The 14,645-nt window shown below is 37.4% G+C and overlaps 1 protein-coding gene across 3 annotated transcripts in view; it reads left to right on the forward strand.

Annotated features, from left to right (window-relative positions):
- LOC100745016 overlaps nt 1–14,645 on the forward strand; it is a 127,082-nt gene that overhangs the window by 56,702 nt on the left and 55,735 nt on the right. Inside the window, exon 1 of one of the 3 annotated variants that reach the window (XM_012385733.3) lies at nt 1,706–2,895. The exons of 1 other annotated variant lie outside the window; for it this stretch is intronic. In XM_012385733.3, the coding sequence (XP_012241156.1) occupies nt 2,876–2,895 (20 nt within the window). In that variant the 5' untranslated portion in view covers nt 1,706–2,875. Of the gene's footprint in view, nt 1–1,705; nt 3,424–14,645 lie in introns of those variants that run through there. One more of the 3 variants, XM_012385734.3, reaches the window with a different exon arrangement.

Genomic DNA, 14,645 nt, shown 5'->3' on the forward strand with positions numbered 1-14,645 from the left:
ACAGCGCTAATGAATTTTCAAAATGTTTCATATAACGCACATAATATATTCGCAGCGTATGTCTAGGAATATTCGAATAGCTTCGTAAGTTTACGTAAGAAATAAAAATTTTAGATTGGTTTTATAGTTATGAGATGTACTCAGTACTTATGTATCTGGCATACGCGAAATGTTCGCTCGCACAATGTAATTCTCCATCACTAGCGACGCAGCGAACGACTCCACGAAACGAGCGTGATCCGCCAACTTTCTGTCTGACATTCTGGCGATCACACGCGTGTTGCTGATAATCACTGGTCAATTGATAATTAATTATCTCGTTGTTGAGCATGCGTTCGACGAGACGTGAGTCGGTACGGTTTGCAAGCCAGTACCTCATCTTCGGCCGGGCGAGATGAACCAGCTCTCCAACCAATCCGACTTTCTTTCCTTCGCGATCACCTTTGTTCTTCTTCGACGCTCTTCGAACCAGTCGGACGTTCATCGTGAGAATACTGTAACTTTAACATTTATCGAAGTATATTAAAAGAACTGTGCCGTTGACTCTCTCGAGAAAACAAACTTCGAACTGGCTGGACATTGCGTAAGAGCCGCGCGTCATCCTCGGTATGGTTGATTCAACACAAAGAAGAAGACGGTGTATAGGTGCGTGCCGTAATTTATATCGTGTGGCCGTCATCTTCGCTGCGAAATAAAAATAATAAGTAACGACGGAATATGAAAGAATCCAATCGATAGGATGCACGTTAATGTTGTTACGTTGTTTATGCCACTGATGTGAATTCTCACGTACGATACATTGATCTGTCGATTGATTTGTATGTTTGATCCGAATAAACGAGTTGAATGTTGGAATTTTTAAATTGTCACGTAAATTGTCGCGTAAATTGTCACGCATTATGCCGTATAATACGTAAATATTTACATCCAAATTGGAATCGAATAAGGAAAAACCGACACGAAATAAATGTGTCGATAAAGCTGTGAAATTGATTAATCATGCCGAAATTTTTGCAATTGAGCAAAGCAAATGAAAGGAGAACAATATTACAAACCTAATTACGAAGAAAGACTATTACACGAACAATGGATATGTTCGATGTGTTGCTTTTACTCGATGTATTGAAGCCAATGTACATTTATCGATAAAAGGATATCGATTATTGTTTCCGACGAGAATACAAGGTAAATAAAAGAACTGCGAACGACATGCCTCCTGCATTGTCCACGACGTGGACTTAAATCGAAATCATTCAACAACGATCGATCCCCCAAAAAAGAAAAGTGCTACTCCTTACTTCTTTTTGTTTACTCAACTTCCGGAGGGTTCAAACCGACTTTGATCCTAAAGTAACGCCAACAGCTTTTTTAACGTATTTACCTTTCTACCTTGCAGAATAGAACAATATCGATAGGGTTGCAAGGATACCCGTAACCCATAGGGTCTATGGGCAGCTAGGAAAGATGTGAAGACTAAGAGGGAGTGAAAAAGGGGTAGGAGGTGAAAAGAAGGGAAAGAGAGTTAAGAAGAAAGAAAAAGAGAGAGAGAAAGATTGTTGGGAGGGGGTAGTAACACAGCGAGAGAGAGAGAGAGGGGGGTAAAGTAAGAGCGATGGAGGGGCAGCCTCGTGTACGCAACGAGTGGAGGGGTAGCACGAGAGGGGTGGGGGTACGGACTAGGCAAGCAACGGCAGCAGGGCAGCGGCCAGGTAAGCGAAGAGCGAACACTAGTGGGGCTGACTCGCGCGCCTCCGAGCCTCCGGGACTCTCACAAGTTGTATATCGTCGTGCTACGCGTTCTACGGTCGTGTTGTTGCGCTGCCACCGTCGCCGCTACGTCGTAGTTGTGCTCGTGCAGTGACAACGCGCCGTCGTGCTCCTACGTGTTGATCGTCAACGATCTAACATCGAACGTATTGCCAACAAAATTCCAGCTAAAGAACGCAACCGATCATCGACCTGTCTTTGCCGCCTCTTCTTTTCGTTCTTTGTTTTTTATCGCATACACGAGAAAAGCAGGAAGAAGTTTGAGGAGAGACGCAGGTTGACCATATACCCGAGAACACCTCACTCCGAAAGGAGTTCTCCCTCTCTCTCTCTCTCTTTCCTCGGAGCTTTTTACCGTCCACCCTCGTCGCATCGTAACACGCCACTTTGGGTGAGCGCCAACGATCCCCAGTAACGCACCGACTGCTCAGTCACGACGATGTTGGCACAAATCCAAGTGCGCCCAGTGGTTTCCTGCTACCTGCGCCGCGCTGGGGTTCTTACCGTTTTCGCCGTTTCCAATTCGATCTTGTAACAAACACGGTGAGAAAGTGCGAGTTTAAGGATCAAAGGTTTCAGGGGTTGAACGATCGTGAACACGATCTTGCTGAAGTGTCCGATGCGATTGAGGAGTTTGGTTTGTTACATGTTCGTTTGCTCGATCGGTGGTGGCTGCGAGGGAATCGAACGCCACCACGGCGCAGTGTTTACATGTAGCAGTGCGCGAAGTAATCGAAGGTGCACGAACGGTTTTCACTCGGCTTCTTCCGCGAATTATTCAAGTTTTACCAGCGTTTTATTCAGTTCGCCTGTTTAAAAGTGTAATGTGTGAATCTGTTAGTTCGCGATCTGGTTCGACTTAATGACGGATACGCCTGGTACATTGACCGATCATCGAACGAGGCGAGAGAGTAACATTGTTGCGGTGTTCGCGCGATAGTGTAAGAGAGATTCGATCAGTGAAGTCGACGGGAGAAGTAACCGTGAAAAGTATCGTCAAGAGAAGAAAATCGCATAATAAGAAGTCGCTGAATGCAAGGATTTTGAAAGTAGCTCCAGAAGGCCAGCCCGACGCGATGCGTCGACGCTGCTGACGCAACGCGCCTGGATGCGTCTCACTTTAAGCACGTGAGTGATCCGATTTCCTTAATTTTGAACAAGTTGAAATAAAAGAAAGAAAAAAATAGCGGCGATTGAAATTCGAGTGAAGACGTTTTGATTTTACCTCGAAGCGATCCCGCTGGATCGTTCGAGGATCCGATTTTTCTTCCATCTGAATTGTTTAGCGTGCGATCGGGTTAAAAATGGTTCGAAAGCGATCGGGTAAAAGAACGATCTCGGCATGTCCGCCACGATATTCGGATACTTGAATGTTCGTTCCTGTGGCTCGTGATTTACACGTGCGCGTTTTAGTTGTTTGTTTCGATATCCATTGTCGATCACCCCATTCTGTATAGTCGGTGGTAGCCGTGGTGCGATAGTTGTGTTGCTGTTGGTGGTAGTGGTCGCGAGTGCGCACGCGACGACCGGTGGTGAATGATCCTGACTCCGGGCTGACAAAGGTTTTCGTATACGAATACTGGGATGACGTCCGCTTCGGATTACGCGCTCTCTTTACGATCTCGTCAATCTACATCGTCTAACGCGGAACCAAATGTAAGTGTTTTAGCAAGCACGTACGGCATGTATCTTGAAATATGCTCTATCGCGTATTTCGTTAAATTCTATCTCCTTTATCTTCTTATCTTCATGGTTACGCGACGATGAATGGAACCATTTTTTTGCTCGTTCGAAAGCGAACATCTTTAGAGGTTTGCGCGAGGAACGCGTTTAACGCCAGAGGGAACTTGGTCGAGCTGTGTATGCTTGGATAACGGTACTTTAGCTGGCAGGGGGTGAAGTGTTAGGAACTAGTGATACAGTCTACAAACCATGCAAATAGACGTGTAACGTGGAACTAATATTTCCCGTTCTACGACACGCATTGAGAAAGTGAAGTTATATAAAACGAGACTTTATGTCGTGTTCGATGTGAGCTCTTATAAAGATTGCACTGCGTTTCATAGCTGATGCATTGTTCGTACTTCTTGAACAATCTATGAGTATGGTGTTAGTGATCGAAATCTGTTAAATGTTTCGTTATTGGAATTTCGTCTGACTTTAGTCAAACTAAAAATACTTTTAACTTAACTAATTGAAAGTTGGGGTTGAAGTTAAATTATAGGAGATTTTATGACGCGTTTATATCTTCCAGTTAGATCCAAAATACATTAGTTGTGAAATTTCGTTATTACTTAAAAGTTATTAATAATCCTGATTTTATCCGAAAAGGAATGAAAACAGATATTTTCTTGTAATATCATAATTTTCTTAGATAACCATATTCTCGATGCATAATATTACACTTTTCTAAATAAGTGAATTGTTTATAATTCCGATATTTACTCTATGAAAGAATCCTACCTAAATATCGATTCTTAAAGAATATTCAAATAAAAAAAAATTGTTTATTATAATACTCATTCATTTATTTTTCGGCAGATGGTATTCACACGTATCTAGAAATTTTCAAATCTTTGATACAATGCCACTTAAATAAGATATTTATTTTGAAGCCATCGATCTGTCACGTGTTCTAATCTCCCATTCTCCAAGATATCGTACAAGTCTTCTAAGAACAAGCGTAAGTTTAGTTTTACGTGACCGACGCGACGGATAAAAGCGTAGCAATCCGTAGATCCTCGATCGGATGCAACCTATGAAGATGATGGAATTCTGTTACTTTGGTGGTTATCAAAAGCGATGAATTGTCAGTTGAAAAATCAAACGATACGTCGACGATAAGCCAACATATTTTAGATAAGCGAAACGCGCAATTAAAATGCTTTCTGAATGAGACTCGTTCGATTAACCAACGATCGCATAGACTATCCGGCTCTCACGCTCGTTACTGTTCTACTTTCTTCTGTATTTCTCCCTTCTTATCTCTTTCTTGCTCTATCTTCCTCCGTTTCCGACATCTCGACTAATCTTCGATTGCTGCAAACCGTTTTGAACCTTCTTCCTTCTTCTTTCTTCTGGAATGATAAATCAAAAACCCGCTTGCTGTAACAGTTCTCTTTTGTCTGGTAAGATAGCATGTATAGTTAGCTTTGTGCAATTCCTTATCGAGATTCCGATTTTTTATGGTCAATTCAATTTCACTTATCTGTAAAATCAGTAATAATAAAACAAAAATTCAAAAACATTTGTGTGACACAGTTTTGTAAAATAATTACAATAGCTTAGTTACGTACATTTATTAATCGCCATACATAGTATCTAATAGAATCGTAATTATTACTTCAATTATAGAAATAAATTAATTTACTTCTCTAATCCATCATTTAGTTGACACGTGAAAATGAGAATACTTAATTTGTATTTACGTATCCTATAAATTGTGATAATCGATAATACTGCTTAATTATTGTCGTAATTTTTTTTAAATATATATTTCTTTTGATATTGATAAAGATGTATTATTTAATTCTTTAAAGTATTTGAGACAAATACAGAAGAATATCTTAAATAAATATTTGAAAATCAGAAGAAAATGGTATTGCGACAATTTGCTAATCTTTCTTTTTAATGTTATCTATTTTACTATTAGAAGAGAATTGGTCATTGACCACCGTACAATATAAATCTGTCTGATATTTGGCCAACTATATTCTCTAGCAATAGGTGGTCAAATGTTATTTTTACACATATTGAACACATGTTTTGATAACGTAATCAGTCTCCACCTCGTGTATGTCGACGATAACAAACCGGTCAATTACATTTGCTTCCAATTACCCTGCGTTATTTTTAATGGCTCTTTCGATATATTATATTTCTAACAGGATAGCAAACGCTTACGGTTAAAATCAAACGAGCGTTAAAATCAAGCGTGCGCTCGATCTAATACGATCGATGTAAAAGGAAATGCTAGATTAATTTCAAAACATCCAACTCTTACGAAATTTTCCTCGTCTACCAATCTGAATAGTGAAAATGTTCGACGAATATGACGTGATGAACGTAATGAAGCTCAATTCACGCTACAAACATGCGAACGTTTCAAATCCTGGCGACACATGTGCTAAGATGAATAACAAGCGAACACAAGAAAGATTTTAGCGGACGTAAATCCGGTTGTATTGATCGATGATGCACTTCGATCCATTATTGACGTGCGTCGCAAGAATATGTGAAGTGCAACGCTTTAAACCTTGTTCTGCAGTATTGCGAATAGTTTCGTCAATTGCATAACACATAGCATTGATGTTGATGTTATGCACGCAGAATTTACATTGTGACCTTTCTAAGTAGGTAAAAAGTGGAAACAGTAGTATTAGGAAGTATAGTTATAACGATTGCCGATTGAGTTTGTAAATATAAAGCAAATTTGCATATTGAATTTTGAGCGAATTTTTTCTTTACTTCTTCCAAAATATGTTTTATTTGTTTAAGGTTAGTATTTGTGGTATGTTATCAAAAGATTATAACATCCAGTAATTATATAGTATTATATATCTATTATCACAATGGCAAGTATAAAAGTATAATATTCTTAGAAAGTATGATTAAGTCACAGATATAAAGTTTCAATTGAAATATAGTATAAACTAAGATCTCAATCACGATTGATAGAATTGGAGGTCTTAGCATTTTCTTTCTTTCCGATAGAGTATATCGAATAGTAGCCTATACCGATACAAGTACGAGGGCAATCCAATCAGGGAAAACAAGGTCGCGGTAACGATATTATCCGCCTCGTGTCACGGATTGATATCGAATACTATAGCGGTAAGGCTTCGTCAAATAGATTTGAACATTGTGAGCATATAGCGTGCCAACATTTCCTTCAAATTTCCAGAATCAGTAGGACCACGATATCTCGATGCAAAATACATAACAATTGCAATATGAAAATAATATTATCCAAGTGACCTCGTACTCAGATTGCTATTGCGTCTATATTAATATCGATTAATAATTTTATAAACAAGGTACGAATATTTATGCACTTAATGAAAACTTAAATTATATTTCATGAAGATATACGGAATTTACATGAGATAAAAGTAAAAAAATGGCCAAAGTAAAGCATTCGTTTCTATGTCTTAAAATTTTACTTACGCTTTATTTCTTTAGTCCCGTATAACCTCATAAAAATATGTATTTATAGTTATACTTGTTTAATTTAGTCATAAATTATATGTTCGTTACGGCGTAGTAAGTATAAAAAAAAACAGCGCAAAAACTACTGCAAGAAATTTACCACAATTAGTAAAACATTATCAGACGATCGTTTAATTTCAGTGACGAATAACCTGGTGAGAAAGAAAATGTGAATAATCGAAACCCGAGAAGGCCCATAAGTGTTTCTTTTTTCTTTTTCTCTCGAAATCTGTATCTTTTCGATTTAATAAGTTCCTAATTCACTTAGGTGTCATTTAGGTAAAAATACCAAAGAGTAGTGTCTCTCGATCTGTGATTAGAATGGAAAGTGGCGAGTAAAAGATTTTCTAAACCTATTCGGTGCTCTAATAGAAGATCCATTACCTTTATCGTCGTTTCAACCTCCGACTCGAAGTCAAGCACTTTGCTGCTTCTTACTCGGTTAGGAAAGGCACGAGAGTACAGGACTGATTTTCTTAGAAATCGACCGGCAATTTCTTATCAGTAATTTGGTCAATTACGAGGTTCGATAATGTGTTAAGTAAAGGTTCTCGTTTATGGGTTGTGGTATTTCTCTTTTCGTAGCAGGTGTACGAATAAGTAACTTCAGCTAAGTTATCTACTTGGAGACATTAAACGTGTAGAAGCAGCCATCCGATCAAGCTATTGCCACGCTATTACAGGCTCCATTGGTTTCTGTCATCCCTTCTTCGATACCCTAGAATTCCAAATATTTCGTCTTATACTCGATTACCAAAAAACCTGTCCATGTATCCGAGTTATCTAATAAATGGGGATAAGATGGTTTCAATTTATACGTAACTATAGTTTCTTTCAATGTTTCGTTTTTTTTAATTCACATACTAGGTTGGTGAATATAAAATCTAATTTTTTCGAAGTTTGAATTTGATGAATATTCATTAAATTTTATATTAAATTTTATCAAACTATATTAGAGATGAAGAAATTTAATATGAATCAGCGTTCATAAAAATCTGGAAATGTCATTATTAGTAATCGTGAATAATGAAGACATATAATGAAAATAATAATAAATTTATTTCATATTAAACGATATGAAAGTTGTTGAAAAGAAATTTGGCATTTGAGAAAAGGTAAAGTTATCCTCTATTAGGCAGCTTTTTCATGCGCAAAATCATTTTAAGAGAAACTGAATGAGTAAATGAATGGAAATGTAAGAATTGTTATATTCTATATTTTATTTGATGATTTTTTTCTCAAATATCTACCTATTGGACATTACTTTAAATAAATTGACAAGAGCAAGAATTCTAACAAAGACCTAATATCATCGTTGTTTAATAGGAATTTCCGTAACGCTGTTTGAAAGAGTACGGCCACGTAACAAACACGGTATGAAAGTAACTTAACGCGCCGCGCCGTGCGTATCGCGCGTACTCATTCTCCCTTCATGCACATAAGCACGCGTTTCTAGACTACACGGGGGAGCGTTTGAAAGAGTGACACGGCCAAACGCATACGTTCAGGTTGTACATTTCAATACCGCAAACGATAGCACGTGCAACGCCTTGGGCTGAGATCAGCGAATATAAAGAGCTTATAACTAGCAAGAAGGTCATCTATTCATCCAATGATTTAGTCAAACAAATTTAGAGATTTAATGTATACTCAATAATCTGCATACAATTTCAAACAAAATTGTTCGATCAAGTGATTATCTCAAAATTGCTTCGATTAAAAATTTACGGATTTTTATTATGGTTTTACCAACAGCATGACGACATTCCCAAAAAGTTGTCAATTTTGAAGTATATACAAAAACCAACATTAAAAGTAAATTATTTCTTAAGACGAATATGTAATTATTTTGCTAATAAAATTATATATAAGAAGTATTTCGAAGTTCAAAGAGTGTTTCTTTTTCTAATAATAAACAATATATATATAAACGATATTTTATTAAAAATTCTCATGACACAAGGACTGTTACCTAGATTATAAAAGAAACAGATCTTTTTATCGTCAAATGACCGAATTACTAATAATCTTTTATTTCAAGCCTCGTATTTCAAATAGATTTACTTATAACACTATTCTTAGGTCTATCATTTTTGGCAAGTACTCTTATAGAAAATCAACGATATGTACTTAATTGACAAATCCACTGTCTTAGATAATCACAGATTACGACATGCTTCGAATAATGTAGAAATCACTGGAAACGGTATTTCGGCAATTCACACTTAATCTGACATTCCAATCGCCACGTTAAGATTTTAATAAGTCCACATACATATTTGTCCTAGATACGTCTGCTCAAGGGATAAGAGATCGTCCAAATATTTTGATAATGCCTATTATCTGAAGATTTCGCAATTAACATCAACGGTGACGCAATATTCGATGAGAAACGAGCAAGCGAGCAATCGATTGTCCACAGTGTTTAAGTTATTCGCGCATGGTTCACGGTGTGGCAATCGGCGCCAGGGCTCTCGCGTCAGATTGAGCTTCGACCTCGAGGCAAACGTCGGGAGCGGGCTCCCGCCACTGTGTGCTAGCGGCTGAATGCTACCAGTGCTACCAGGTAGCAGTGCATGAGGCAAGGTAGTGCGCTGGCTCAGGGTATTTCTACATTCGGTGTTCGTTACGGGGCGTACAAGTCGAATCGGTGTAAGGTAACGGCTAATCCTTCGAAATTACGCGCGCGGTTTCCAACAGCTGCTGGTGCCGCTTTCGCGGGAGGAAGACTAACTAGCGGGTACAAGGTGGTACTCTTATTTTTCCCAACGAACCACTTGGGCGGTCGACTGGCTTATACTACGTGTATTTACTTTCACCCGTATGTTATACTTGGATTCATCGTTTCACGCTATATTTCCTTTTTCATAGGTTCTTGCTTACAGATCTCTATAACTTCTGCTTCTACTCCTTCTCTAAGCGAAGTTGATATTTATGGATAGTGTCGTTAAATCTGTCCGATGTTAGCTGTCTTGGTATATATAACGTATACATGTAATATGCACATGTATGTTTCGTACAGAGTAAATTTCGTTATTACACAGACTATGGCTTATTATGATGTAAATTAAAAATAGGAATTAGAGATTGAATTCATTCTATGTTTTTTTTTAAATGGAACAAGCGATGAGAAATAACTATAATGTTTATCAAGAAACAAGTTGATATAATGTTCATTTTCCGCACATAATAATATTGTCCCTAATAATATTGTGATTAACCACAAAATAAAAAGAATGTTTAACATTATATAGAATATTTTAAATATTGTATTTGAAACTTGACTTTCTGAAATGTCGGGTAATTCGCTTGACAATTTGAGTCTCTATTCTATACTAGGCAAAAAATGTCGAATAGAAAGTTGTTACCCTACTTCAAAGGTTTATTTAAATATTCATAATCCAAATGTTCCATAAATCAAGCCTGAAACTCAAACACGCTTACATACGCTGCACATTTCAAAGGATCCTAACTAAACCACTAAAGGACAGCAGAAATCGAGTTAAAGGATGATAATATCACACAGGCCAAGGATCGTTTGTCGTATAGAAAGTGCCTCAAACATAATGAAACGTAATTTACTTTGAGCAAACGTCCGATGTAATGTGGCGCAAAGCGTGTTATCGAACGGGAAAATAAATCTCGGAGTATGAAAGCAAGGGAGAGAACGATCGATGCATTCGGTGGAATCGCCGGGGGCACAAAAGACGCGGAGAAGAGCAGCCAGCCCTCAGCTTACAAAGCTCACAATACGGTTTTCTGGTTAACAATCGCGATCTACGTTGATGGATCTCGAACGATACGAACCGGAAACGGGAAAACCACGGGCAAATGACGCGAGTACGATTGCCGCGTCCATTCGAATCTTTCCATTTTTTCGCCCGTTATTAGCCAGAGTCGGCAAAGACGAGCCAAAATGCGGCCATTTCTGACGGTCGTTAACCGAACGTCGAGGCCGCATTGAGATCGGGCTATTGCACTTTTAATGTCGCCTCCCTGGGAAATATCCAAGATTTTCGCCGCAAAGAAGCATATGGAGAAGCTGGTGTTCGAGTTCGTATAAAATATAAAAGATGTAAGAGAAGGAGGGAGAATACGGGCGCTTAGGTTCGCACGGGCGACCGTGCGTCGTTCCCACCCTCGCGAAATAATGGGGACCGTTCGTTCGCCTTTTCTGCCCACGCGCTCGCGTGGCAGGACTCATTGTTCTCCGATAGACGACAGGGAAATACGTAAAGCACTTCTCGCGATCGATTATGCGACACCCTTTTTTCCACGTGTCTCGTGGAACAGCTCGTCTGCCGCTGTCGCGTCCATCTCACGCGCAAAAAACTTTCGCACGAGTTCTACGAGCCGATATTTTCTGTTTCTTTATTGCATCGTATATCGATTTCGTATACCCGTAGACCATCCTTCGCGGGATTTTATTACTCTATCGAGAATTTATGCTAGTCTTGAATTGAGTGAGAAAGATTTATAGAGTCTGATTTTGATCAGTGAAGTATATATACCTTTATTTTGTAGTAGGATTTTATTTTGCAACGAGGGAACTTGTTATACAGATGCAATAGCAGATTAATTTAAAATTCAGGAAAATAAAATTATTGTATAAATTTCTTTCGCTGGTATTAAATTTAATATTTTTAAAGAATAATAGGCACGATCAAGTTATATATGTATAGATCTGTTACGTGTATAAATTTTATGCAGTAATAGTACAGTAATTGTAGTAATCTTCTTCATTACAAGTTTAAAAACTTAATTTTGCTTGCACTCATTAAAATTGGTATGGAATCGTAGAAATATCCTTGTTTGTCATATTGGTTATTGGAAATGTTACGTACATAAAAGATACGGGTACGTGTACATAAGTAAGTGTTTGGATACCTATCAGAGTTGTGGAAAATTTTGAATAGAGCGGATGTGTCTCGTCCCTCAAGGAGTTACGAAAAATTATAAAATACTTCACAAAAATGCAAAAGATTGGGTTATCGCTTGACACATGTCTTAACTTGTTACAAATCCATAAATTATGCTTTATGAATTATGTATATCTATTAAGTTATCCCAAAAGTTTCTTTCGCTTTACAAAAAAACAATAGATGCCTGATTATGTCTGATCCATTTTGTTCTATTAAGATAAAAACCATAACATTTGACAGATCAGGTTTCATATTCATACAAAGATGTATTGTTGCGAAAGGCATGTTTGTAGAAGAAAGACACTTTTGGGACAACCTGATATAATAAGTATACATAATAACTATACGTAATGACGACATATATGAAGATAACCCAGAAATACATGAAGAAATCGCCAAAAGATAAGGATTTTACAACTTTCTCACAGCAGAACTCCACTAGAAAAATTCTTGTCAAAAGGTTCGAAAGTTTCTTTTATAGACATTAATTGAAGTCCTATAATAAAATAATAAATAATAAATTCTTATTTGACGGTTAAAAATCAACGCGAGCAAAAATATTTAGCATTTAATGAAGCGGTTTCAAAATTACATATAAAGTATGTATGTTAAGAGTACATTGCTGTTCAAACAAAAAGGTCGAGTTTCTAAAAACGAAATATTTTAATACCGGTGTATAAGATTGCTTAATTATAGCTTAAACATGTATAAAATTGCATTCTATAGATTTTATTATACCTGTACCGAGAAGATATCGCGTATAATCTAATAAATTATCTTCCTGCCAGTATATCGTGATCTACGGACACGCCTTGCATCCTTAATAACCGATTGATGCGCCGTGCTACTTCCAGGAAGGGATACATTGACTGACTGATTCATCAGATTCCTTGTGTGTTCTTTTCGTCGCCAAATTATTGTTAAAACCTTTCGCTTGCTGAGTTTCAAGAATTCCCCTTTTTCTACTCTCAATTTTCTAAATTCTTTCGCGTAATTTTATTTCCCATTATTACTTGTAAATTAATCTAATCGTACTTTTCCATTATTAATTACGAGTTTACCTAATTGATCTAAAATAAATTATTCTTTTCCGAAATATTTTTAGATGGATAAAATTCGTATTACATGCGATCGTTAACAATTGTGCGTATATAAAGAAATTGATTCTGGTAAATCGTTGAAAAGAATACCAAAACAAGTTAAAGACACATACCGATATGATAGTCGTGCATATAAATCATATGCAAGAGGAACAGAAGGAAGACAAGTACATAGTAATTGCCTGACGCGGTGGTTCAATTAAAAAGTCAATCAGCCCATTCCATGGACGAGAGCAAGAAGAGCCGGCAAGAGAGAAACCAGAGATTACCTCTGTGATACGTTACACCTTTCGCTGGTAATCTGAATAACCAGTGTGTGATTTACAAATAGTATCACATTACGAAAGAAGATTATATGCTCTTGTACAAAGATGTCTGTAATTAAAAGATTCACTGTTGCTTTAATAAGCGAAAGTATTTAGTTAAATCGTTTATTTCTTGTATATCTTTTCTTGATATTTATAAACATGGATTGGTCGATCGTTATAGATTTGCTCTAATATTAATCTGTTAACAACCAACCCGGAGAGGACACGTTAACTCGCCATTCAGGTTGCCAATCACTTGGACATAATATTTTTATTAAGGATCCCTTATTTCTTGTATAGTTTTCTGGTCTTTAGTAACTCCAGATCGACCAAACCAATCCAAATGAATTTTACCTATTTTATATATTTACCTATTACCTATTTACCCATTTTATATAAAAATCAATAATTCTAGTTATTCAATTAACTTTTAATTCCGTGGCCATAAAAGATTCTTGCCATATGACGACTTGGTTAACAGATTATCATTTTGTACGATATCTCAATTAATAAGACGTATACGAAAGATTGTCATAAAGCTAGATTTACGTTGAAATAAACTAGGACCAGCTACGAATCGTTTATTGCTGTACAAAACGGTCCCGATAGCCTAGATAAAAAGTCGATGATGAGAGCATCATTTCGGTTGGAGGAATAACGAGCTAGACCACTCGTAAAAGATTTAGTTGGTGAATGTTCATATGTGCCCTGTTCCTCGAGATAGGCCTGGGTATAATCCTCGAGAGACAGCTGTTTCCCCCGAAACGGCGTAAATCTCTCTTTCTCTGGTGGTCGGTATCGTTAATGATCGTGTAAATCACAATGAACGGCCAAGTAGCACGAACGGGACGGGGAGTCGTGGATCCACTCGATGAATCGACTACCACCATGCATGCCAACCTTCTATAAGGGTAGAGAACAGGACATGAAAGTCGGCCCCCATGTCCTCGTTACTATGCCTGACGTCACTGGGATCTCAGGACCCTCTAACGAGTGTCTTCTGCAGCGACTGCCCTGCCAGCAATTAATTTTTATGTCGTGAAAGTTTAATGGGATGCCAAGAGTGATGACAGCCATGTCGAAGATGAAATAAGAAGGTCGGCGGAGCCAAGATTAGCGGTTAATTTTTTAATATATGATATCGTAAAGCTCTTGACATTTTGCACAGATTTTCGTTATTTTTTAGCGAATCATAAGCATATCATTTCCTACGTTTCGTATAATTCTTATATTATTCTTCGAAAAACGTTATATTATTTCTGATGGCTTGGAGTGGCTTTCATTAATCTTTCGGTGCACTTGCTGGTTACATTATTTTAATATAAAATTAAATAGATCAA

This window comes from Bombus impatiens, unplaced genomic scaffold (assembly GCF_000188095.3).
Source record: "Bombus impatiens unplaced genomic scaffold, BIMP_2.2 scf_0344, whole genome shotgun sequence".
Taxonomy (NCBI): Eukaryota; Metazoa; Arthropoda; class Insecta; order Hymenoptera; family Apidae; genus Bombus; species Bombus impatiens.